This window comes from Protobothrops mucrosquamatus, unplaced genomic scaffold (assembly GCF_001527695.2).
Source record: "Protobothrops mucrosquamatus isolate PMUCROS unplaced genomic scaffold, P.Mucros_1.0 scaffold728, whole genome shotgun sequence".
NCBI classification, from domain to species: Eukaryota; Metazoa; Chordata; class Lepidosauria; order Squamata; family Viperidae; genus Protobothrops; species Protobothrops mucrosquamatus.
Window position 1 is genome coordinate 81,577 of NW_015387004.1, and position 23,080 is coordinate 104,656.

The window sequence follows — 23,080 nt, forward strand, 5'->3', positions numbered from 1 at the left end:
CTGAAATATGTTAGCTATTTATGTTAAGTGATTATGTCAGTTGCCATGTAAGTAGAAACATCAATACATCTTGACATGTTCAGGTACTGACTAAAACAGTAAAACAGTGTAGCCTAATTTAATGGCTCTGATACAGCATACATTTATTGCCAGAAGATTTTACTTCTTCTCTGCTTCCCCTTGCCAGTAAGGATTGTTGTTACCCTTAAACTATCCACTGAAAATATCCAACAATACTGTAGATCCAGCAACCATCTATGCTGCTGTCTTCATGTTTTTGTATTTATACTTAAAATGATCGATAATCTCCACACATTTTAAATGAAATCAAATTTAATGAATACATTTAAGACAAAAACCACTTAATGAACCAATTACGTACATATCTAACTTTAGCCAAAGGAAGGAAATGTACTTCAATAATATCAGTAAGTAACATGCAAGAGGAACAACTGTATTTAACCAAGCATTCTGAATATTGAAGAGATTATGAAAGTTAGTTGTGAGATATTCAAAAACTCTTAAATAGACATACCATGCTATATAAAATGCCCCTTTCAAGTCATTTATAAAAATCACACATTATCTTCTGCATGAACATTGTACAATAAATATAGGCTGGGTTCATGCACTTAGTTGCAATTAACATCCACTGAAATAAATGGGACTTGTTTTGTTTAACTTGTTCCATTGTTTACAATGGTATCCAGGTTAAACTAATTTAGATCTAATCCTCTAGGTAAATTAAAAATTTGTGGAGACATACATTCACCACTTGATCATCCTGCATAATGTAGAATGCTTAAAAACAGATCATCATATACCATAACATGATTACAGAAAGGTTTTTTTTTAGTAAATATTATAGCTTCACAAACTTATCAAGGTACATATAAGTCCAAAATATTTTACACTTTTTAAATTTCAAGGTTAAGAATTAGATAATTGCTTTTTCTGTAGATGGCATGGGTTAGTAAAGCATAGCCCTCCATTTGTTGAACTACAGTTTTTAACAGCCATAACTAATATGATCAACATACAGGATGCTAGAAGTTATAGTACTGCATCAGAAGGCCATACTTTATTCACTATATTTCGGATATTCACATATTCACTTCTTGATACAAATCACCAGAGTCAACAAATATTGTGGCTCAATACATACTTCCTTTAGCCATATACATATTTTGATAGTTACTACAATCATCTCACACCCTCTCTTCTCAAACCTGCTAAAATTTATTTAGAAAAATGAAAGGTGGAATATTGAGAGCAAGGGATACCAGAACAAGGAAGATCTTCTAAAAAACATTAAGATACTGAGCAATTTAAGAAAATTGCTTTGTAAAACTAAAGTTGGCTGTCATAAGCTCCTCTGGATGGCTGAACAAATATTTATCACAAAAGGTTATTTTGTTCAGTCCCGTGTGGAATTGACACATATGAAAAAGAAAATGGTTATTTCCTAAAATATCCTAGCAATATATATTTAATAGAGATTTTTTACAAAAAGAATTCATATCAGCCTTCCCCAATCTGATATCTCTTTGATTTTGTAGAGATTCTAACTTTCAGAACTCCTTGCTTGTCACCAGGTTGATGGGCTGATGTACACAGTTCTGTTTCTGTAAGAACAATTACCTATGTATCAGCAGTTATTTTAAACATTAAGGTCTTTCTTGAAAGTCTTTGTGACAATCACTTTAGAAGCATCATATGGTAAGAGGATTGCATGTTATGGCCAAAATGATAATTCATTTTTTATTAGAAAAAAAGCAAGTAAATATCAACTGGGACTATTTATTGACATAAATCTGCAAAAAGTGTTCATATGTTCAGCATTTGCTACTTAATACCATATATCTTTCTTCTTAAGCTCTCCATTTTCAAATTCTGATTCATGCTGGTAGTAAACAAAAATTATACATTCAATGTATTTTAGCCCTTCAATAAGTCGAGATTTTTTTTGTAAATATAGCTTGTATATAAGTTGTTAAGCAAGTCAGTTAAAATATCATGACTTCCCTTAAAAAAAATGAACTACTCTTCCAGGTGAAATCAGAGGCTACTAAATTCTAAGCAATTGCTATTAAACTATTATGAAGACTGCATACATTAAAGGCTCAAAATGGGAAACTGCCTGGGACAAATTTGACACATAATTGTCCCTATTATCTTGTGAGAAAAGAGAAATGGGGCGGGGGCTTCCTTGAGCAATCCATTTGGGGTAAAGGCAGAAGGCAAATGCTCTAACATTTATTTCAGATTAAATCTTGAAATATACATTTTATATTATTGCACCATAGTCACTCACATAAGCATATTAAGTATTTAAAAGATTCATATTACTGTGGGCATTTATACACATCTGAAATATTTGTGTAAGAAAAAGAAGTTACAGTAAATAAGTGCCATTATTACAAACAATCCTTTCAAAAGTTACATTTTAAAAATTTAGTAATTGCTTTAATTTGGAGGGAACTTTTATTTATTTGACTATAATCTGTATAATAAAGACACATTTCTCTCTGTTTCCCATTAACAGTCATCATTGCAAGCTATGCATAGTCAAAAAAAAGAATGCAGATCACAATATAAATATTGTGAAAAGGAGGGAACAAAAAAGAAGCTGTACATATTTCAGTTGGAAGAAGTCTCAAGTTCTGCTTTGTTTGTTTCTGTCTCATTGAACAGCAATTTTCGAAAAATATTTGCATAGAATGGTCCATAAACCTGTTTATTAAGGTTAACAATGCTAGCATACTGCGATCCAATAGTCTCTATCTCCTTCTGAATCACACCAAGACCTCCAGGAACTGTAGGCATAGATTTTTGAAAGCATGGAGAAGCAAGCAAGCTTTTCATATACAAATGAATTCGTTTACCTGTAAAAGGGGAAAAAAACACATAGATGTACAATTAGACTTCCTAGCATTATTTAGGACAGCATTAATTTCTCATGTTGAATGAAAACTGATCAACTAACATGCTGATTAACTGCAAAGCATTCACATATCAAAAAAGGCAGTATGGCTATAGAGATGGCACTCTGGTTGATACTGATGCTATAGAAGTTGACATCTATGAAAGATTGACATGTAGACTGCAAAATGCACTGGAAATCTATACAGAGGAAATCTTTCCTCTTTCAGGGAAGTCTACAGAGCAATCGTTTTCAGTGAGGACAATATGAGAGTTATGATTTAGTAATACTTAAAGAGCCATAGGTTTCCAATTCCTGCTCTCAAAACCTTAGCAAACTCCATGTCTGCCAAGATTCACATATCCTGAGTCATAATGTTGTTTGCTTGGTTTACAGTATTTTGTTAAGTGAATTTCAGCACTGATTTGTAAAATGTGTGATCAACCCAGTCAACTGGTTTATTCAACAGTTAACACTGTCACAGTCAGTCAGTGGGAAGATCCTTCTGCATAAACTATTGCAAGCTAGTGACAGGGTTCGTCCAGGTTTTAAATAGGAGAGACAAAGCTAGCTGGCCTCCTGAACCTGTGCTCCTTTCAAATAACAATCTGGCTAAAACCAGGCTCACCATTTAGGGAAGCTAGGATTTCTGGATTCTGCAACTGAAATCTAAATCTAACACCAGTAATGTACTATTAAATGTGAGAAGTGGGTGGACCCAATCTTTACAATGGGGACAAGGGGAGGATTTTAAAAAATACATGTATAAAACAGAGTGCTCAGGAATCATAGGCACATAGGTATATTTAAATTTACATTTCATAGTAAGAATATATCAAGTAATTCATCACTAACCAATTAAGGTGATGACAGCATTGTCTTCTTCAACAATATTGCAGAGCTGACCTACCAAATTTGCTTGAACTTCTTTATTTAATAATTGAAAGCCTCTCTCTGTGAATGATTCATTTACTGTATTACATGTCTGAACACCTATTGTATTAAGAGCTTCTTTTAAATCAAAACTCCTGCAAGGAAGAGGGGAGGAGATTAGAAACAACATGCTATCACATAAATGCTTTTGCCTAGTAAAAAAAACAATAATTCAATAATTCATGTGTTTACTTACTCCTTATGCATTCCTTCAAGCAAAACAAAAGAAATTCTTTTTTGTTTCTCAACAAAGTCTGGAATATCTTCAATAACTGCAGGTAGCATGTTGCTTGTTATGAGAGAAATACACCCTATAATCTTCAATTGGTTCAATTTCTTGGATAATTCTTGAAGGCGAGTTTCATCTGTCACTAGTGTCTGAAACAATTGGAACATTTAGGAATAATCCTCAAACACCTGACCATATTTAACATCTAAGTATATCTTTGTGAGATGTCAACTTTTTCATCAGGTTCAGGATAAAAAAAGTCTCCTGAGAACTACTACCATATTTTCATTATATTCAATACTGCTGGTAATACAAATGCTAAATGTCCATACTCCTTTCTTTATAAATATTATTTTATAAACATTTAAATGTAAATTAGATTAATGAGCAAATGGAGCCCACATAGCTACTAGCTAAAGCCCAAGGCTCATCCCAGCTTTCTATATCACACATTAACCAATCAGATTGATTTAGGAAGCTCTCAAATAAAAATAGTAGGATCTATTCTTCTTCTGTTGTTGCTCCTCAATAATTGCTAATTTTAAGAACCTGGAGGTACTAAACGGCATTTAAGACTAGGTGTTATAGTCTTAACTGTCATGACTTTGTCCTGTCTCTTAAAATTATTAAAACAATGATTGTCATCAAATCTGATGGAAGCATAGTCTGTAGAGCACGGGTGTCAAACTCGCCACGTCACATGATGTGTCACGACATATCGCAACTTTTTTGCATTGCCGGAGCTGAGGTGGGCACGGCCTCCGTATGATGCAACCGGCCCATGGGCCGGCAGTTTGACACCCCTGCTGTAGAGTTAGGTGTTCCCATTAATTTCTATAGGATAAAGTAAGTAGGTTACCACAGAGTCAGGGGCTCCATTAATAACCAATCACATCAAATGCAAGGCGTAATATTGTAATGAAAAGAAATGAATGACTGTCAAACTATCGGCTCTCATAAAAGGGAGTCAGCTTTATCCAATCTTCTTGCAAAAATCTACCCATGACATTATGAATGGTAATAATTATTGAACAGCCTACTGGCATAGATTCAGGCAACATATTAACCTATAAAATGTTTTTGGATTAGTGTGTTGTGGTTCATTCCATAAATCATGGTTAAGCCAACCATGATTTAAGTATAAATTGCTCTCCACTATGTATGTTACAGGAAAAAAGAGAATAAAGGTTTTATTCTATCTTATCTATATTCTATCTTAAAGTGCTAAGATAGAAAGCAAATTACCTCTGGAATTGTTTTTTTCTGATAATCCCACTCTAACAGTTTCAGGTAGCTGTTTGTTAACAGCACAGTTGGACTAAGGTTTGGTTTTGAGATCCCATTAGCACCAGGGAATGATGACATTTCACCAGAAATAGAAGATAATTCATCTTGTATTGATTCCCTTATCCATTCGGTTGTCAAGTCAAGGGCACCTGAACATTTGGAGACAGAGATAAGAAAGAGCAGACTTGTATTTTTTGTTTTACAAAGGCATGTACCCAGTTCAGTAAATAAGCTATGGGAATGAATAACTCCAGGACCTAATCACCAAAAGATAATAAAGGTGAATATTGAAAACTAGAGTGTTTTTAAAAACTGACTAAGCTTACAACATGACAAAGTAACATAATCATGCATGAGTATACAATGTAAGAAACATCCAAACAGTAAAACATGTAAGCCAGAGCATTTTTGCAACTCAAGGTTTTTTACTGATCATAATCCTTAACAAGTTTTAGAATACTTCACTTCTCTCCCCAAATCTGTTGCAGGTTTTTGCTCAACTGCTTCAGATCTCTTATAATTGCCTTTGTTGCCACTGCATTGTCTATTCCCTTTTATGTAAACAAAGAACATACTTGGAGTTTCTTCAAGTATATCTTGGAATTTTGCTCTTTCATAATCTATCAAGTTGCGCTGAAGGTGAGGTCTAAGACTCTGAATGGTAAAATTAACCATATCCATTGTCATGAGATCCAGAACATGGAATATTTGCCTGAAAGAATAGAGAAATAACAAATCTGCAGTATGTTCAAGCACTGTACTTACATACTTTGTCGGTTGTCCTTTCTCACAATGTGAACATGACATATACTCATAAGAAACTACATCCTATCCAAGCTTCAAAAATAAGGCATGCAACTGTAAAGCTACTGAGCAGAATTTCAGCTGTTCTGCAATGTTCCTATAATTACATCTTTATATAACCTATATAGCTACTTCAAATACAGATCACAAGAAATGATAACATAAATCCTATCTATTCTGCTCCTACGGTGGCTTAACCAGGTGCCTATGGGAAACTGGTAGTGCAAAAGTCACTTTTTAAACTCTTAAGGCAACTAGCTTTAAAAAGCAAATAGCCATCAAGATAGACTAGATATCCATTGGGATTAAAACAACTCTGAAAGCTGAGTTGAACCATTAGAAAATACAATGAAAGGATGCTTCTTTTACAAGAGCCAAAATAACATGGAAGTGGATGGTTGCTTTTACAAAAAATAGGGGATAGGGAAAAAGCAGAAAACTAAAAAAAAAGGCCAAAGATTTATAGTTTAAAGTCAGACTGAAGATGGTGCTTGTACATGGAATGTTTTAGTCCAGGGTTTCTCAAATTTGGGTTGGTGGGCTTCAGCTCCTAGAATTCCTCAGTTAGCGATGCTTTAGTCAATGGTAAGTATTATTAATGTCTGACTACCAACAGTAAAATACAAATAGAAGGACTCCACACCAATGCTAGTTGGGAATTCTAAATGGTATAAGACACCTGGAAATTTGGGGAAGATTGATTTGGATCATTCTTTTAATCACCACCTAGTGTTAAAAAGCAAACCACATACCAACCTCAACAATGCTACAATATTCCCAGTGGGCTTTAACTGGTTGATATCATTGTCTCTTACTGGAGCACACAGCTTCCCCATAGTGCTAATGACATAGTTTGCAAGACCCTGGATATCAACTGCATTGTGCTCAGCCTGCTGCCTTATAAGGTCCGTGTCGAGGACTTCACAAATTTGGTTGCGCATCCTGTTAGCCCCCGGGTTCAAAAAAGAAAGAAGGATCTGCAAGATTAAAACCAGAAGTCAAGTAAGTTGTAATTAATGACCCATAATAGCAATGTGTGTTTCATGTGGTCAAACACACCTGTAGAGAGAATCAATCAATCCTACAAGTTAGGAGAAATTTCAGCAACTGTAGCTTTATATTGTACGTGCCAAACTTCCCTCTTCAAGAGCAATTATGAGTCTGCCCATCTTGCCACTTGAAGTCACCCTCTATATAGTTTTTAATTCAAATGATGTGAATGCCATATCTGAATGCAAAACAGGTACATGCTGTTCCACATCTAGATTATTTCACAAAAGTGTCATTTGGAGGAACTAAGTGGCCACAAAGCTAACAACAAAGTGATTTTGGTTCAGTTTGCTCCCCCTCCCCCAAAACCGCCTAATTTATGGGGCAAAAAAGTCAGGGAAAAACGTGGAGGCAATTTTGAACTGCTTGGAAGCTCAAAAACCTTATGAAAAATTAATAGGTACATCCGAGTTCTACTAACAACAAGAGAGTCAGTTTGGTGTAGTGGCTAAGGCATCAGGCTTAGACCATGAGTTCTACTTCTCAGAGACAAAGTCAGCTGGGTAACCTTGGGCTGGTCACTCTCTCCCAGCCTTAGGAAGGAGGCAATGACAAACCACTTCTGAAACACCTTGCCAACAAAACTATAGGGAATAGCCCAAGCAGTTGCTAGGAGGCAACACTAAGTCAAAGGTATGCATTCGCACAGACACATAGACATCCCATCCCCACCCACCGCAAAACCTTTAACAACTACAAAACAATGTTACAATGTTATATAATGTAATATTGTAGTTGTATTAGCAGGATCCCATTCAGGCCCTGCTTAAATACTCAGCATGCAAATACTAATACACATAACGTTCAGGCAAACCCTGCCAGGCACACACATTTTTAACTGGCTTTCAGTACTGACAGGATAAGCTGAGCAGTTATTGTGGTCACCTTGAACATATAATAATGCTACATCAGAGTCTAACATCAATGTAGGGAAATATAGTAAGAGCTGGCCAAATCAGCATTTTTCCTCTGAGAATCTGACTGTTGAAAATGCTGGTCCCTATCATACCCCAGGAAGCCTGTAAGTAAGAAAAAGTATTAGAGGAGAGGTGCCACAATGAGTGATATCACACTTTATGCAGTTCTGCCTCTGGCAGCTATGCCATCATAAACAAACAAAAAAAAGCATGCTATTTTGTATCTACATATAAATTTTCCTTATCATTTCTTTCCATCTGTTACAAAACTTTTCAGCAGCCTTCCCCATCCTTATTGGCTCTCAGGTGTGCTCAAACTCAACTTTACCATTCTCCCAACCACCATGGCCAAGATACCTGAAAGACAGTCAGACTAGGGACATCTTGAGAGGCTGCAACTTTACATCTATAACTTTGATTTACAGAATGCCAATGTAAAGAATCTGCTTCATGGCTGCTTACCAACAAGACAAAAACAAACTTAGCTTGAGAGAACAGGACCAAAGACCCACCTCTTTAATTTCCTCAAACAGTTTGATTGCGTGCCCATACTCAGGAGGGTCTTCATTCAAATCTTCTTCTAGACGATCCCAGAATGCTTTATGTACAATTTGTTTAACCCTTCCAGGCAAGCTGTCAGGTGTGAGATGGGAAGACAGGACAGTATATGAATTCAAAGGAAGCATAGTGCTAAAACTACAAAAGTCAAATCAAGTTCCTGCTTAGAGGACCTATCATTTCATTAATAGAAAGTTCCTAGCCATGGCAGTTTATAAACCAATGATCAGAGTTCAATTTATTTGTGAAATGGGCCATTACAGTTATTACAGAGGTCACAATTTGTGTGATATGTAACCTTAGCCAGTATTTATAGGAATACTGTATGCTCAGGGTCTTTTTTAAAGTAGCAATGTGTAAGTTTCATGGGCTTATTACTTTGAATTACAAGCATAACCTGAAAAAAACTTGCTTAGCTTTTTGAATACACATTCTGTACCAAAAGATGAACATTTGAAAAGACCCCTGAAACTGTGCAAACTATCTGTGAATGCTTGTTGATTTGTTTGAAAACCGATTCCCTTTTCCCTCCCTTTTTTAGAACCTACCTGTTGTGTGGGTGCTCTATGCGTTCCAAATGAAAATTCTCATTTACAGCAATTTCATGAGCCAGAGTCAGGTTAGAGAGATTCCTTGCAGCTGCCATCATTTCATCAAACGTAACCATTTTGGGAGGGCTTGTTGCTGGAGTCAGGAAATAAAACACATGCCACATTGACTCAATATGAAAACAGATCAATATTTTTCATTTCTGAGTGGGTTCTGCATTTAGTGTTTAAAAAAAAGTTACTTTGAACTTGTATTTTCACAAAATATCTCCTTTTTTGGGCAAATTCCAAGCCGGAAGATTTTGTTACCTGGAATGCAATTCAAAAACTGCCAGTCCTTATTCCCCTCTCATTGTTCTTGTAACAGGATGTGTTTATTCCTGAAGCAATAGACTAGCTTAGAAATAAACTTAAGGACAAGTTAATTGAGCCTCCCCACCATTCTGTAGCTGGGTTCACATACCATACTAAGTCAAACTGCACTTTGTTTTGGCCTGCATGTTCCATCAGCATCCTACTGTGGCTGAAACCATGGTTTATGAAATCAGCCAACTGTTCCTTGCTCAGCAAGCCCCGATTAATATGTGCTGTCCCAGAGAATTCGTCCTTTGTACTTGACCCTCTATACCAGGGGTGTCAAACTGCCAGCCCGTGGACCGGATGTATCATAGCGAAACCACGCTCACCCCATTGCCGGCAATGGCAAAAAAATTGCGATATGTCACGACACGTCACGTGACATTGTAAATTTGATACCCCTGCTCTATACAAAAGCTAATCAGACTGGCACTTGTGCTTTATTTTGACAGCAGAAATAGAACAGGAATGATAACTTTACTTGAAGGAGGCAGATTAACATCAGAGATTCAAGATGCTTTTCACTGCACCAAGTTTCAGCCACAGTTGGCCCATTCTCTTTAGTGAAAAGGCCAACTCTGATCTCTGCAAATCAGAAATTGCTTGCTCTTTGAAGTCAATTAATAAAATCTCTTTTAATAAAATCTCTTTAAAATATATGTCTAAATATATGTGTTCGAAACAGAATGTTTTCCTTTTATTGGCATGCTATTTGCTTCTATATTTACAAAAATGTTATTATTTTCCCATTTTACTCAATTGCAAGATATTTTAATAGAGAAATCCAACTGAGAATGTATTAATAAAATCAGTGAGTAAATAAACACTAGGCAGAAGTGAATTAAAATGAGGAAATACACATTCTATTAAAAGTAAAGTTTTTCAAGCATTATCTTAGTGAAATGTTTTTGCACAAAATTACATTTCCAGTATACCCATAAGTTATAGAATATTTTGGACATGTTCTAAGATGATCATTTAGTTCAGCTAGAGGACAATTCAAGCGTTTTGCTATTTAATACTTTTTCAGCAAAATTTTAAAAGGTACTTAAGGATATGGCTGGCATTTCTCTGCAGACAGATAGGCTAAGACAGGGGTCCCCAACCCCCAGTCCATGGACCAGTACCAGGCTGCGGCATGCCAGCTACCGGTCCACACAAACAAGCAAAGCCCCATCCGCAGGATGCAGGCAGCACACAAAATCACACACCCTTTCTCCATGTAACTGGTCCCTGATGCCCAAAAGGTTGGGGACCTCTGGGCTAAGACATTTTAATGGCAATTATAAACATAATTCAGGGTAGTCCTTCATGATATCTTTACTAATGCCCAACATCAATATATAGGCAACTGCTAGAACCCAAACCCATGCTGGTCATAAATTAACACTAATCTCACATTCTGGCAATTTCACCCACAAGACTTGGTATGATGTCATGGAAGCTAAAAAAAACCTTCTAAAATGTGGCCAGCCTCAACTCCCATAGGAAACTGCTGAAAATTTCCACAATTTGGGAAATTATTTTGAGTGTTCTGAGGACACAATCTAGAAGTGTCAGGGACATTGCACTGTCCATCTTTGACACAAAACCTACAAATGTTGAAATTAGGCCAGAAGACAATAGTCCACCAACATTCTCCTCAAAATGGAGGAGGATCTGCATATCCAACCTGAATATCCCAGATTCTTTTGGCAATTCAAAGACACATATCCCAGTACGTGCTTCTTGCTTACAGGCTGGAGAACTGGGCTTGCTTGAAGAATCACTGGTAAAACTCTGCCTTGAGTATTCAGAGTCACTAGATGAAGAAGTTGCACTTTCTGAAGATCTTGAAGAATCACAGTCACTGCTCTGCTCATCAGTGAAAGGCATTTTGGATCACTTCTGTTGATCCAGTAAATAGAGCCTGCCAAATGTTTTAAAAGGGGTTTATTAAAATATGTTTGATACAGCTATAAGAAAGTCTTTAAAACTGTTATCACTGAAGAGCAATATTTAAGAGTAGTGTTTATTCCAAATAATTTATCTTTAAAATGGAAGGATATCCATAGATTCACTGAAAATATAGGAAGCAGGTGAGGGTTTTTTTCCCCTCTAAGTTTCCTTTGAGGGATGGTGTCATCTTGCCTTTGGATAAATCTGATAAGCAGATATTACCTATCTTAAATACAACTTATCCATTTTATTGTACATTTAAAAATGAATCATGCAGTATTATTAAATATCTTTGGATTTTATACCAAACTGGCTTAAACTGTATGGTGTACAGGGTAGTGCTAAGAATCTTGGAAAAAAATAATTAAAATAAGACACCAAACCTAGACTATTCATAATCACAGATTATGTTCTTTATATAATAGAATTCTCCATACTTGCAGTATTATATTTTATTACAGCTATTCCCAACTCAGATGTGGACATTGTCCTACTTGATGATCATGACAATTAAACTATGGACAAGTAAATTACTGAATGTTAGTCAAAACTGTATACTAACCTGTGTAAGGAAGCACCAAATGAAGTTATCACAATTGTCTAGAGGTAGATGCAGTCCTCTTGAAAATTAAAAAGACAGACGTTACTTAACACTTCAAAGGATTTTCCACATATATCATTTTATCTGTCTTTATAGGAATTGTATAAGAGAGTTTCATATTCTAATATAAAAACCTAGACTGGGTATTTAATGTCTAGTGTTAAATAATAAAAATCATTTTAGGCTATAATCTTACAGAATTTAAGATAGCATTTTATGGACTACAGGATTCCTTGGAAACTGAGATGCTCTTCCTTATCAAAATGCTGTTATCTAAACTCTGCATAACTGAATAAGTTCCATTTTTCACTGGAATTTTAATTAGAGACAGTTCCCTTTTGGATATGGATTCTAGTACCTACTACTAGAATCAGACTAACAGAAGTTTTACATTTTCTAGGACAAATGATCTTTACTCTATTCTTGTTAATAAAGAGTTACTACAACAAAAAGAGAAGTAATGACTTTGAATTTCTTGGAATATTCAATAATATTTAACCAGTTAAATAAATGGCAATCATCCAACTGATAAACTTAGAATATTTGTCTAGTGGATTAAATAATGTGCCAATTTGTGCAATATGAAACCCAACACTGCAGTGTGATAAGAGATTTAAGAGATTTAAGCCAGCCATTACTCAATTCATATACTTTATCCATTATTATGCTAATACCTACTCACTTTTGAAAAACCCATAACTGAAAATCCATTACTGACATATAACATCTCTTGTAGTGAACCATCAATAATCCTCAGGATGCAGTTAAATACTTCCTGTGCCAAGGAAAAGCAACCATTTCTAGGGTTGGTCAGGTAGATTAATAATCCCACTTATCATATCTAGGCACGTGCACAGGACAGGAAATAAACATGACATCATACAGTTTAAAAATTACAATTGGAACTTACATAGTCATGCAATTATTAAACTGCTCTGGCAATGAGTCAACAAGTACTTCATGCAAGCATGAATCTCCTGTTTACAACATGAACATTTTCCAGATGTTCCTTGGTTCCATAGGAATCTTCTTAATCAAAACTACCAATGAATTGAAAGCCAATTAATTGTAGAGAAGGTGCCCTCTTTGTGGACTTGAGAATTAGTTCTACAAATGGTGAAGGAGAGACAGATTAGTATGCCAGTCTTCATTTCTCTTCTTGGATGTAAACTTAATGTGTAAGCACAAAAACTAAATCGAATGAAACTAGCTCTCCTAACTTGGTGTCCTCAAGATGTGTTAGCATATAGCAAGGAATTATGGAAATCATTTTTTTTAATCAGGAGGACACAATTTTGGGAAAAGGGACTAAAATTTCATTGCATGTAATGGGCATCTTTTAATTTTTAATATCAAAAGGGTAAGCCACAACACAGCTGTCATTTGTTTTAATGGTTCCATTCAAGGTCATTTAAAAATCTTTGTTATCAAATGTGCAAGATATTTTACAGCAGCAACATAGTAGTTACCCACCCTTGATCTGCAAGTGAAGTTCCTTGTGCCATAGCATAATCTTGATGATCATGGTAACAAAGACTCTTAAAAACTCATTTTATTCTTGGGTAGTTACAGAAAAGCTCATATGACAAGGTAAAACAAAGGCATAGTCCCAAAAGCAGCAAATAAAAATTCCATATTTGAAGAACAAGATAGACTATAAACTATGATTTATCAATGACAATGGCTGAGTGTACATAGCTCACTAAGTCAAAACCAAATAAATTACACTATTGTTTAGCTTGATGTGTGAATAAAATCACAATATGTAACGATACAGTCCAGGAACAATTTATCTAACTTACGAGTGTCAGACCCAATGAAGAAAACTGACATAATAATAACACAACTACATACTTTAGAGTGTTGTGCCTGTATGTCATATTGCATAAAATACACAAGAACATGAGTCACTGAGCCAGGTAATTAAATGAGACTGTCCCTCATTTGCAGAGAGCATGAAGACTCCAGAAAGAAATTTGAGATGCTTCCCTTCCAACTTCATAGTGTCTTTGTTTGGAATCCCATCTGTGATCTTTTTAAAATAGCTAATAGAAATAAACTTCCGAATATATTCTGCTCCTCAGATATTACCATATTGACATTTAGAAATGGATCTTCTTTCTGATTTTATATGTGATGTAGCCAGGGCTTTTTTTCTCATAGAACGCCCAGAACGGAGTTCCAGCACCTTTTTTGGATGGAACCTTGTAGGGTAGGCAAGGTGCATTGTATGACGTGTATGAGTTCCAGCACCTTTTTTTTTTTTTTTAATAGAAAAAAAGCATTGGATGTAGCAATCAGCAAAATGTTTTTGGAAAATAATCATTTGTAATAATAAATCAGCTACAGAAAGTTGCAATTTAAAAATGCACACTTCAAAGATGTTTGTGCATACTACTATAGAAACTCAGTGTAGAACCTGAATACCCTAATGACCAAATAATTACCTACTAATGTAGTAGAAAGAAGGATATGGTTATTTCTATGTGCTATATTATTATTCCCAGGATATATTCTGATTCTCAAGCTTAAAGGGATGATCTTCACATAGATCAAACCAAGCCACCTATCTAAATACTGATTTTATATCTTATTCAGAAGCAAGGAAAGATAGCAGTTGCAAATAGTTTTCTTACCTACTTACTCAGAATATATATAAAAAGCATCAAGAAAAATATTTTTAATTTATGCTTCAAGTTATATACTTCAGAAATTTACTCAAGTCAGACTCATTCACTACTTTCTGTCCTCTACTCCTTCCACTGCTTAAATAAATAATGCATTCCTAAGTTTTCACCTGCCCTAAATTGCAAATAGGAGGTATTTGTCTAATGTTAATTTGTCATTCTACATTATGAAATGAGTTTGCCCCACTGACTGTTAAAAGTTCAACTTTACAAGAAAACAACCCCTCTACTGATAAAGCAGACATTAAATGGGCATGCTGAAAAAAAACAAATAATTAATAAGAAACTGAAAGGAATGAAATGAACTGTTGGTAGAAAGTTTCTGACGTTCAGATATTTGCAAGGGTTGCAGGGGTTTTTTTGTAACTTTTTGCTGTGAAAAACATGGAGATCTCAGAAAATTAATGACCATCAGTAGGTATGCAAAGTATATATAGATGCAACCAACCAGAAATAGAGTGATAGAGTCCATGCATCACTGGAGTGGATAGGATTGTGGAGTGGATAAAGTTGCAGTCTGCACATTTTATGCTATCTTGGGGAACTGGAAAGCTACTACTAATAGCGCTATAGGAGAAGGCAATAAATAAAAGTAAATATGAAGACCTCTACATACTTCACTTACTCACCCTAAAAATGTACATGGTAGATTTAGCCTATCTGTCCTAAATGTAACTATATAGGACATGTACACACAACAAATAAAAGCAGAACCTGAAACAGAAATTCACAGTCTTATTTTGATTGGAAAATAAGCTTCATTACAAATTACATTGTATAAGAAAACTTGAGATAATATTTAAATGCTTAAAAGAATCTTATTTAAAAATAGAAATATATGCATATATGTAATCTGTGTTTACTGCACTATTTTTAGACTGCCTATTTTGGTCAATCCTTACCTGTTCAAGAGTTGCTCCCTATGTGGGATTTGATGCAGTTCATTGGCAGTTACACTTTCAATATGTATATTGAAGATCATTTAAGAAGTATGTAGCAGATCTGCAGACCGAAACACAGAAAAGAAGAAATTTGAGTAAAACCAATATAATAGTATAGCTATAGCATGTTGTCAACTAAGTATAATGCCTATGTGGGACAGAAGATGAGATAAGATGGAATTTGCATAGTCGTTTAGACTTTTCAGTCTCCATTACTGTTAACATTTACGTATTTGTGAAACACTTGTAATCTCATTTTTAAGCAATATTCATTTCTGCATGAATATCTTTACAAGCATATGATGCAGTGATTTTATTAAAATATCATTTTACACTTACATCATCACCTGTAGAGTGGCAAGGGCAAACATAACATTAACTCATGCACGAACTCGCCAAACTCCTAGTGAAAACCTGGGACTTCAAAACAGAGGGATTATGGAGAGTCATGCAATGTACCAGTTGCATAATTCTACTCACAAATGTAGATCCTGTAGTGGCAGCTTGCTTTTTTTTTTAATTATTAAAAATGTTTCATTTTTCCCAGGCTGATGCTTCTAATAATTCTTAGCTTTTGCTGACAAGCAATGTTAGTTGAAAGCTAACCCATCTACACTCCATGCTAAAACAAGGCTGGAGTATAAATAGTTCTTTGAAGAAGCAGAAAATTAAAACAGAAAAGTGGTTCATTTAGTATCTCATAATGGGAAAAAATCATTTAAGGAATGTGCGACCTTTCTTCTTGCACACACCAGAATCAGTGCTGACCAACTTCAGTGATACCGTAGTACAATACTTGACTTAGAAATTCTTGAACTGTTTGTTGTGTTTCCCTTTTCAGAAGAGGAAAAGGATTCAAGAATATACCAATATGAGTAAATAAGGCAACATGGCTCTTTATGGCTCTATATGGCTTTAGCTTCAGTAGAAAATTTACATGTTTTGTGTGTGCCTGTGCATGGTGAGGAATTAGCAGATATCATAAGCATATCTTTTTGAACTCAGAAACATAGCAACCCATATAGAAAGGTATAGCAATAATCACATTATTGATCTCCCAATGAATGGAAGCTGAACAGCAACACTTATATTAATTATAGAGATGTAGATAATTAAGTGGGAAATAGGTTTCTTTAATGAACTTTTGTTAACAGCAAATTCCATAATGTAACATCATTACAGTAGGTGAGAATTTAATTTCATCAGTGGTGTTTCATTTAAGTAGATCTGTTTCTTGAGAAGACATTACATGTGCATCCTAATTCAATCACCTTACTGATGTTTGTAAATCAGACTCTGAACATTTAGTTTTTTGTATAACTCATTGCAAACATTAATCCAGAAGACAGAAATTCATTTTTCTCCTGCTATGAGCTAAATTCAGTCTTTGGAGTAGCAACCTTTTTCTTCGTTTTCTCCCTGCACGCTAGTAAGAAAGCAACAGACAACTCTCTTCTGAGATCTAAAATAAATACTTAGAGATATGTTCCACATAGACTTTAGCATTAGCTAATAATTTAGATTGCATAATTTTTACCAAGAATTACAAGTGCTTTAGTGACCTTTCAACCTATTGTTCTTTCCTACCCTTGCATTTTTAGTAAATGCTTCAGCTGTCCTAGCATTTTCTTTAAGACTAAGACAAACATGACCTGGAAAATCTGTAAGAGGAGTCTCTTCTTCCCCCTCCTGCAGTATCTGTATTTCACACCTAGATTATTCTTCATTTAAAAGGGCAAATCCTGGTTTATGAAGTAGCAGCTCTGGAAGAAAGAAGGCTTGAACTCCTCCCTTCCCCCCCCCCCCGAATATTGCTTTCCACATTTAAGTTACTTCTTCAAAACTAAAGTGAATTCCCCTAAAGGGAAGAAAGTGCATCTTAGTTAAAATACAGTCCATTATTAAGATGAAGAGACAAGAGACAAAGGCTTACAGAATTGATAGAACTCTTCAGAATGTAGAGTCTCTCTCCCCCCCTCAAGAAAATATTATTCATTTAATCATCCATATTTATTGCAGGTTTATTTCGTGCAAGTCTTCTGCCTGGAGTTTTTTTTTCCTGGTATTGAACAGTGTGTTGCAATCTTATGTACATCTATATAGAAAAAAAAACTTCAGAATATATATATTAGTGAAAAAATATGGTTGCACCATAATGCTATCAGTCTAAGGATCTTTAAAATATTGCAAAATTAGAATTCGCAGAATGCAAAGGGGTTAGTAATGAAAAATGATGAGCATTCCTGATTTCCATCTCTGATTCACCTGCAATGAAGTGTCACAATATATATATATATACTTTTCCTCAGTGCTTTTTTTTCTAAAAAAAAAAAAAAGGTGCCAGAACTCACACACGTCATACAACCCATCTTGCCTACCCTACAAGGTTCCATCCAAAAAAGGTGCCGGAACTCCGTTCTGGGCATTCTACGAGGAAAAAAAGCCCTACTACAAATGCCCCTGGACTTTCAGATCTACTCTGCCATCTTTTAAAGTGAGTCATTCTTTATTAGTAAACATAATTTTCCTTTCCGTATCATGGTGCAAGGGCTATCATTTCTGAGAATTTGTGGGAAATATTTCTCTTATACCTGTTATCACTTTTATGCACTTCCGTTGGATTTCAGTATCTGCTCAATCTATCATTCTATCTATCTATCATCACCATTGTGGATGATTTGTATGTTCTCTGTATTGTGGCATCCTTGGTGCTCTCTGAGCTTGGTTGCTTTCTTATGAGTAATTACATCTGAAAACAAACAGCCATGCTCAGAGAGCACTCAAGACTCTATAGTTCAACCCTGACAAATATTCTCTTCTATTGTTTTCTTTATGATTACTTTCAGATTAATTTCGTCTTTTTGAATTTTATGAGTTATTGCTAGGTAAAATTTAAAGAAAGTAAGTTCTTTTTGTTTTTATAACAAACGGGAGCCAAACATTACCAGTTTTGTGATATGATTTTATCACTTGATGTTTCAGATAAACTATGTGTAAAAATCAAGAATATTCATGAGTATTCTTATTTCAAATAGAAGTCTGTTGCATTATGTTCCAGATACTCAGATCTGTAGTTCTGATGTTTGGTTTTATGCAGAAATCTATGATCAGTGTTTTAACAATTATTTCAAATTGATCCAATGTAAAAAAAAAATGATACAGATTCATGCCTCGAATCCAAGTATTCAATCAATTGATAGTATCTATTGCGATAGTTCACTTTTATAGACAAAGGTGTTTTGTGACTTTAGAATGATGTCATGTGACTCCCTTTAAAAGTGATGCAAAATCAAATTATCTCTCTCAAACCCAATTTTTGTGTCATGTTGGAGCCAAAAGTGGTGAGATCCATGATTGTTCACGGACCTGACAGACATATTTATTTCTTGATGATTTCATGTAGGTTCCATGTAAGGATTAAATGAAATCAGGAAGATTTGGGCTTCAAATTATGTTTTAATATTGCAATGGAGGCAAAAGGTCCCATGACTAAGAAGCCTGGCAAATGTGTCCTGTGATTTGAGGTGGTTTCACACGATCTCATGGAAAAATCCTGAAAAATCAAGAGAATCTCTGCAGAAATGGAAATGGAGAGATGTGCAATTATTATGGTGTATTCTGTGCTAACAGACATAACTTATGATTTGACAGTGATTTATTATTGTGTTTAAAGTACTTTTAGAAACATTTAATATTTAAGTTTCTACTATTTGTCAAATTAGAAAAAAACCACCATTGTTAACTAAGATGATGATTTAAGTGCAAGAATGTTTATAAACATCTGAACCATGGGCTATTGGATCTGTTGCAGAAATCTAGACAGTTACTATATAGAAGTTTTGCTTTTTAATTTTAAATTGGGGTTAAAAGGAATTAATAATAATAATAATAATAATAATAATAATAATAATAATAATAATAATAATAATAATAATAATAATAATAATAAAAATTGCAACTCATATATACAAAACTCTTGTCCTTGGTTCCCAGGTAATGGTCACCCAGATTTTTGTGGTGGCCCCCTCCTGAGATTTTATTTCCATAACCCTAAATGCAATGGGCAGAGTAAGAGGATGTATAGGTAATCCTCAACTTACAACAGCTCGTTTAGTGACCAAAGTTACAACAGCACTGAAAAAAATGACTTGTTTTTCACTTACAACCCTTGCAGCATCCCCTTGGTCACATGATCAATATTCAGATGCTTGGCAACAGACTCATATTTATAATGGTTACAGTGTCCTGGAGTCATGTGATCCCCTTCTGTGAACTTCTGACAAGCAAAGTCAAGGGGGAAGCCAGATTCACTCAACAACCATGTTACTATCTTAACTGTAGCGATTCACTTAATAACTGTGGCAAGAAAGGTCGCAAAATGGGGCAAAATTCACTTAACAAATGTCTCACTTAGCAACATAAATTCTGGGCTCAATTATGATGGTAAGTCGCGGACCACCTGTACTAGCAAGTCAACATGAGAGCCGCGTCCTCCACCGCTCTATTGTACCGTACAAGATTAAGAACAGCAAATGAGTAACTCGACGCCCCTCCTAGAAGGCAAGAACAGCAGCTCCTCCTTGTCCTCCTCGGCTTGGCCGATCCCCTCCCCGCAGATGTATTTTTGGCGGCGGCTCAGAGGCGCAAGCGTCCTGGCACCCTCCGGTCCAAACAAAACCAGCTGTTTCCAAGGAAAACCTCTAAACAACAGGTCGCTTCTCGCCTTCGTTATCTGCCCTTTCTCTAAACGCTTCCGGATCTTTAACTGTACCCGAGAAGTTACGGTGAAGGAGGGTCATTAGAAAAGTGTTTCAAAAAGGACAAAACGATTAGGGTTGCCAACGAAGGATTTTCCACCCCCGGCCCCCGAAAGGGAATTATTGCTCTCCTTCCCCCACTCAGCTTTGCCCAACTGCAAAAAGCGCGCTTTGCGGTCGATAGACGAGAGGAGTCACCTTGAGATCGAGCTCCCACCGCCCGCCTTATGTTTGTTTGTTTAACCAGGGGGCCAAACAAGCCAACACAAGCTGAATTGGACAAACAGCGTAAAGCCATTAGCCATTGTTTGCACATCAGAACCGCAGAGTCTGACACGGGCTTTGCTTCACATCAGGATCCAGGCAGAACGATTCCCCCACCACCACCCTCACCGCGCTCAGGGGTCTCCGCAATGCAAGCGTGCTTTATGGGCTCCCGAGACAATCCAGGGATCACCATCGATCTGATTCTCGGGCTTGGGGAGGACGCGGGCGCTCCTTTCTCAAGAGGAAGAGGTGGAGGAGGAGGAAAAAGGCAAATCAAGACCCACTCACCGTAAGAGACCCTTTCCAGGCAGAGAAGTCCTCGGTTGCCCCGGTTCTGCCTGGGCTGCTCCTCAGCTGGTCTCACTCGGTCTTTAACTCTCCATCCGCCTCCCCCGTTTGGTTATACATAGTCTTTGGCCGTCTATTAGCAGCTGCCTGGACGCTCCCACTTCTCTATGAGGAGAGGGGGAAACGTTTCACTCCGTATCTTAACCGACACGACAGGCAAGGGAAGCAACCCTCGGAGAGTGAAGCGACAAGTTTTAACCCGGACAGGTCGAAGCCGGCTGCGCAGTATTTTTTCCCAAAAGGGAGGCAAATTCGTCCTTCTATGAGATGGGTCCGCTCCCCTTCCCTGGGTAGGAATGCTCCTCTCCCGGCTGGAGGGGCGGGGCTAAGCGATGTTTACGGAAGCGAGCGGGTGTCCCCAGTTCTCCCTGCTTGCTCGGCTCGGAGGTTTCCTCCTCCAGCGGCTCATTTCGTGGCTGGGCGCCAGCGCTGGGGCCAAAACACAGCCCTTTCCTGCCTTCTCAGGCGACCGCTTTACGTTGCTGTAGGAATGTAGATTGCTCGATTCTGTCCTGTGTCATAATGCTTGCCTGTTTGAACTGGCCATCTGTATGCGATAAAATATCTTCTCGTTGACGGTGGAAAATAGGAGCAGGTTTCGTAGAAGGGAAGCGAAAGAAGACAAGAGTCATGATGTTTTCACTGTAAATTTTTGGCCCCAGGGTGCTAAATTTAAATGGCTTTTGTACTGGGATTCATTCAGCCTTCCCGGAACTTCAGTTTTGGAGGTGTCCTCTCCAACACATCCACAGTAGCTAAAGAGATTGGGGCACCGTTGGATGGGACAAATCCACGAAAAGGTTTGCCTTAAAACTGATTCCTTTGGCCAACATATTTGGTGGGTATCATCCATTGGGGCACTTTACCAACTTTGATAGCTAGGGGGAATTTTCCATTTTCAAAGGCCACGGAAAAGCAAAGGAAACAATTATGAAGGAATGTTGCCCTGTGATCTACTTGGTAGTTATTGGAGACACAATTGTTATGGAAAATAAGATGAACAATATATAGTTACATGTTAATTTTATTTTAGTAATACTGTTTTACTGTGAGACACTATGGAGCAAGGCAAGCAGGAGAGTATTGGCATTTTTGAACTTTGGTGTTGGAGAAGACTCCTGAGAATACTGTGGACAGCCAAGAAAATGGATCATCAAGCACATTAACATAATTCTCATTGGAGGCACAAATGACCAGGCTCAAATTATGCTACTTTCAACACATGAAGACTCAGATCTCTGGAAAAGGCTCTAATGCTGGAAAGGTGGAAAGAAAGAGAAGAGAATGACTAACAGTAAGTTAGATGGACTTCGATGTGGTGATGATGAGTGCACCATGAGAAGACCTGAAGGATCAGATCAGGGACAGATTATCATGAAAAAAAATCTACGTGGTCACTAGGAGTCAAACACAACTTGATGGCAGATAATAAAAAAAGTCTATTTTAAGTTCTCCCCAAAACCAGTTTTTACAGTATCAAAACAATCTGTTTTGCAGTGGATCGCAGATTTGTTTAGCCTCAAAAATTGGCTTGAAAAGATTAAATTTTTGAAAGTCAATGTTAAATTTAAATTATAGCCAAGCTATTTCAAAAGATATACTGCAGTTTCTTCCATTAATGCTTTAAATGTTAATCAATAAATCTTGAAGAGACTAAGGTACATAGTTGTATTTGCTAAACTGACTCACCCAATTTCTTGGGAGAACCAACTCTGAATCATATGGTTAGGACTCCACCTGTTAGGAGGGCAGGATGCTAGACTCTTTCATTTTATAAAGTAACCAAGACACTCCCATACTACAGTAGTGGCATTATTTTTTCTACTTCCCCATGTCTATTGAAACACACACCCACACATACAAAATCTGTTTGCCCAGTTCTCTCAGAAGCTGAAGAAATATCACTGCTCAGTCTAGAGTGAAAAGTCATTTTCC

General features: G+C 36.4%; 1 protein-coding gene across 2 annotated transcripts; it reads right to left on the bottom strand.

Moving 5' to 3' along the window:
* Positions 1 to 326: 326 nt before the first annotated feature.
* TCP11L2 (t-complex 11 like 2) lies at positions 327 to 21,199 on the bottom strand. 2 transcript variants are annotated; one of them, XM_015818362.1, is made up of 13 exons: positions 21,086 to 21,199; positions 15,735 to 15,834; positions 13,056 to 13,252; positions 12,107 to 12,164; positions 11,343 to 11,515; positions 9,250 to 9,385; positions 8,656 to 8,776; positions 6,933 to 7,153; positions 5,948 to 6,084; positions 5,331 to 5,521; positions 4,053 to 4,234; positions 3,779 to 3,951; positions 327 to 2,885 (listed from the first exon to the last, which is right to left on the bottom strand). In XM_015818362.1, the coding sequence occupies exons 5-13, from the start codon at positions 11,479 to 11,481 to the stop codon at positions 2,641 to 2,643; spliced, it is 1,545 nt and encodes a 514-aa protein (XP_015673848.1). In that variant the 5' UTR covers positions 11,482 to 11,515; positions 12,107 to 12,164; positions 13,056 to 13,252; positions 15,735 to 15,834; positions 21,086 to 21,199; the 3' UTR covers positions 327 to 2,640. The 2 variants fall into 2 exon arrangements, with proteins under 2 accessions (XP_015673848.1, XP_015673849.1); XM_015818363.1 differs by lacking the exon at positions 21,086 to 21,199 and adding an exon at positions 17,707 to 17,732.
* Between the last annotated feature and the right edge of the window lie 1,881 nt (positions 21,200 to 23,080).

What these genes read in the sequence shown, in the direction of transcription:
- TCP11L2 (XM_015818362.1), bottom strand. Translation starts at nt 11,481, where the DNA reads ATGCCTTTCACTGATGAGCAGAGCAGTGACTGTGATTCTTCAAGATCT. An exon ending in AGAAAAAAACAATTCCAGAG is followed by an intron (nt 4,235 to 5,330) that starts GTAATTTGCTTT and finishes CAATTGTTTCAG; the next exon opens with ACACTAGTGACAGATGAAAC. An exon ending in TGCTGTCATCACCTTAATTG is followed by an intron (nt 2,886 to 3,778) that starts GTTAGTGATGAA and finishes CCCCTTTTACAG; the next exon opens with GTAAACGAATTCATTTGTAT.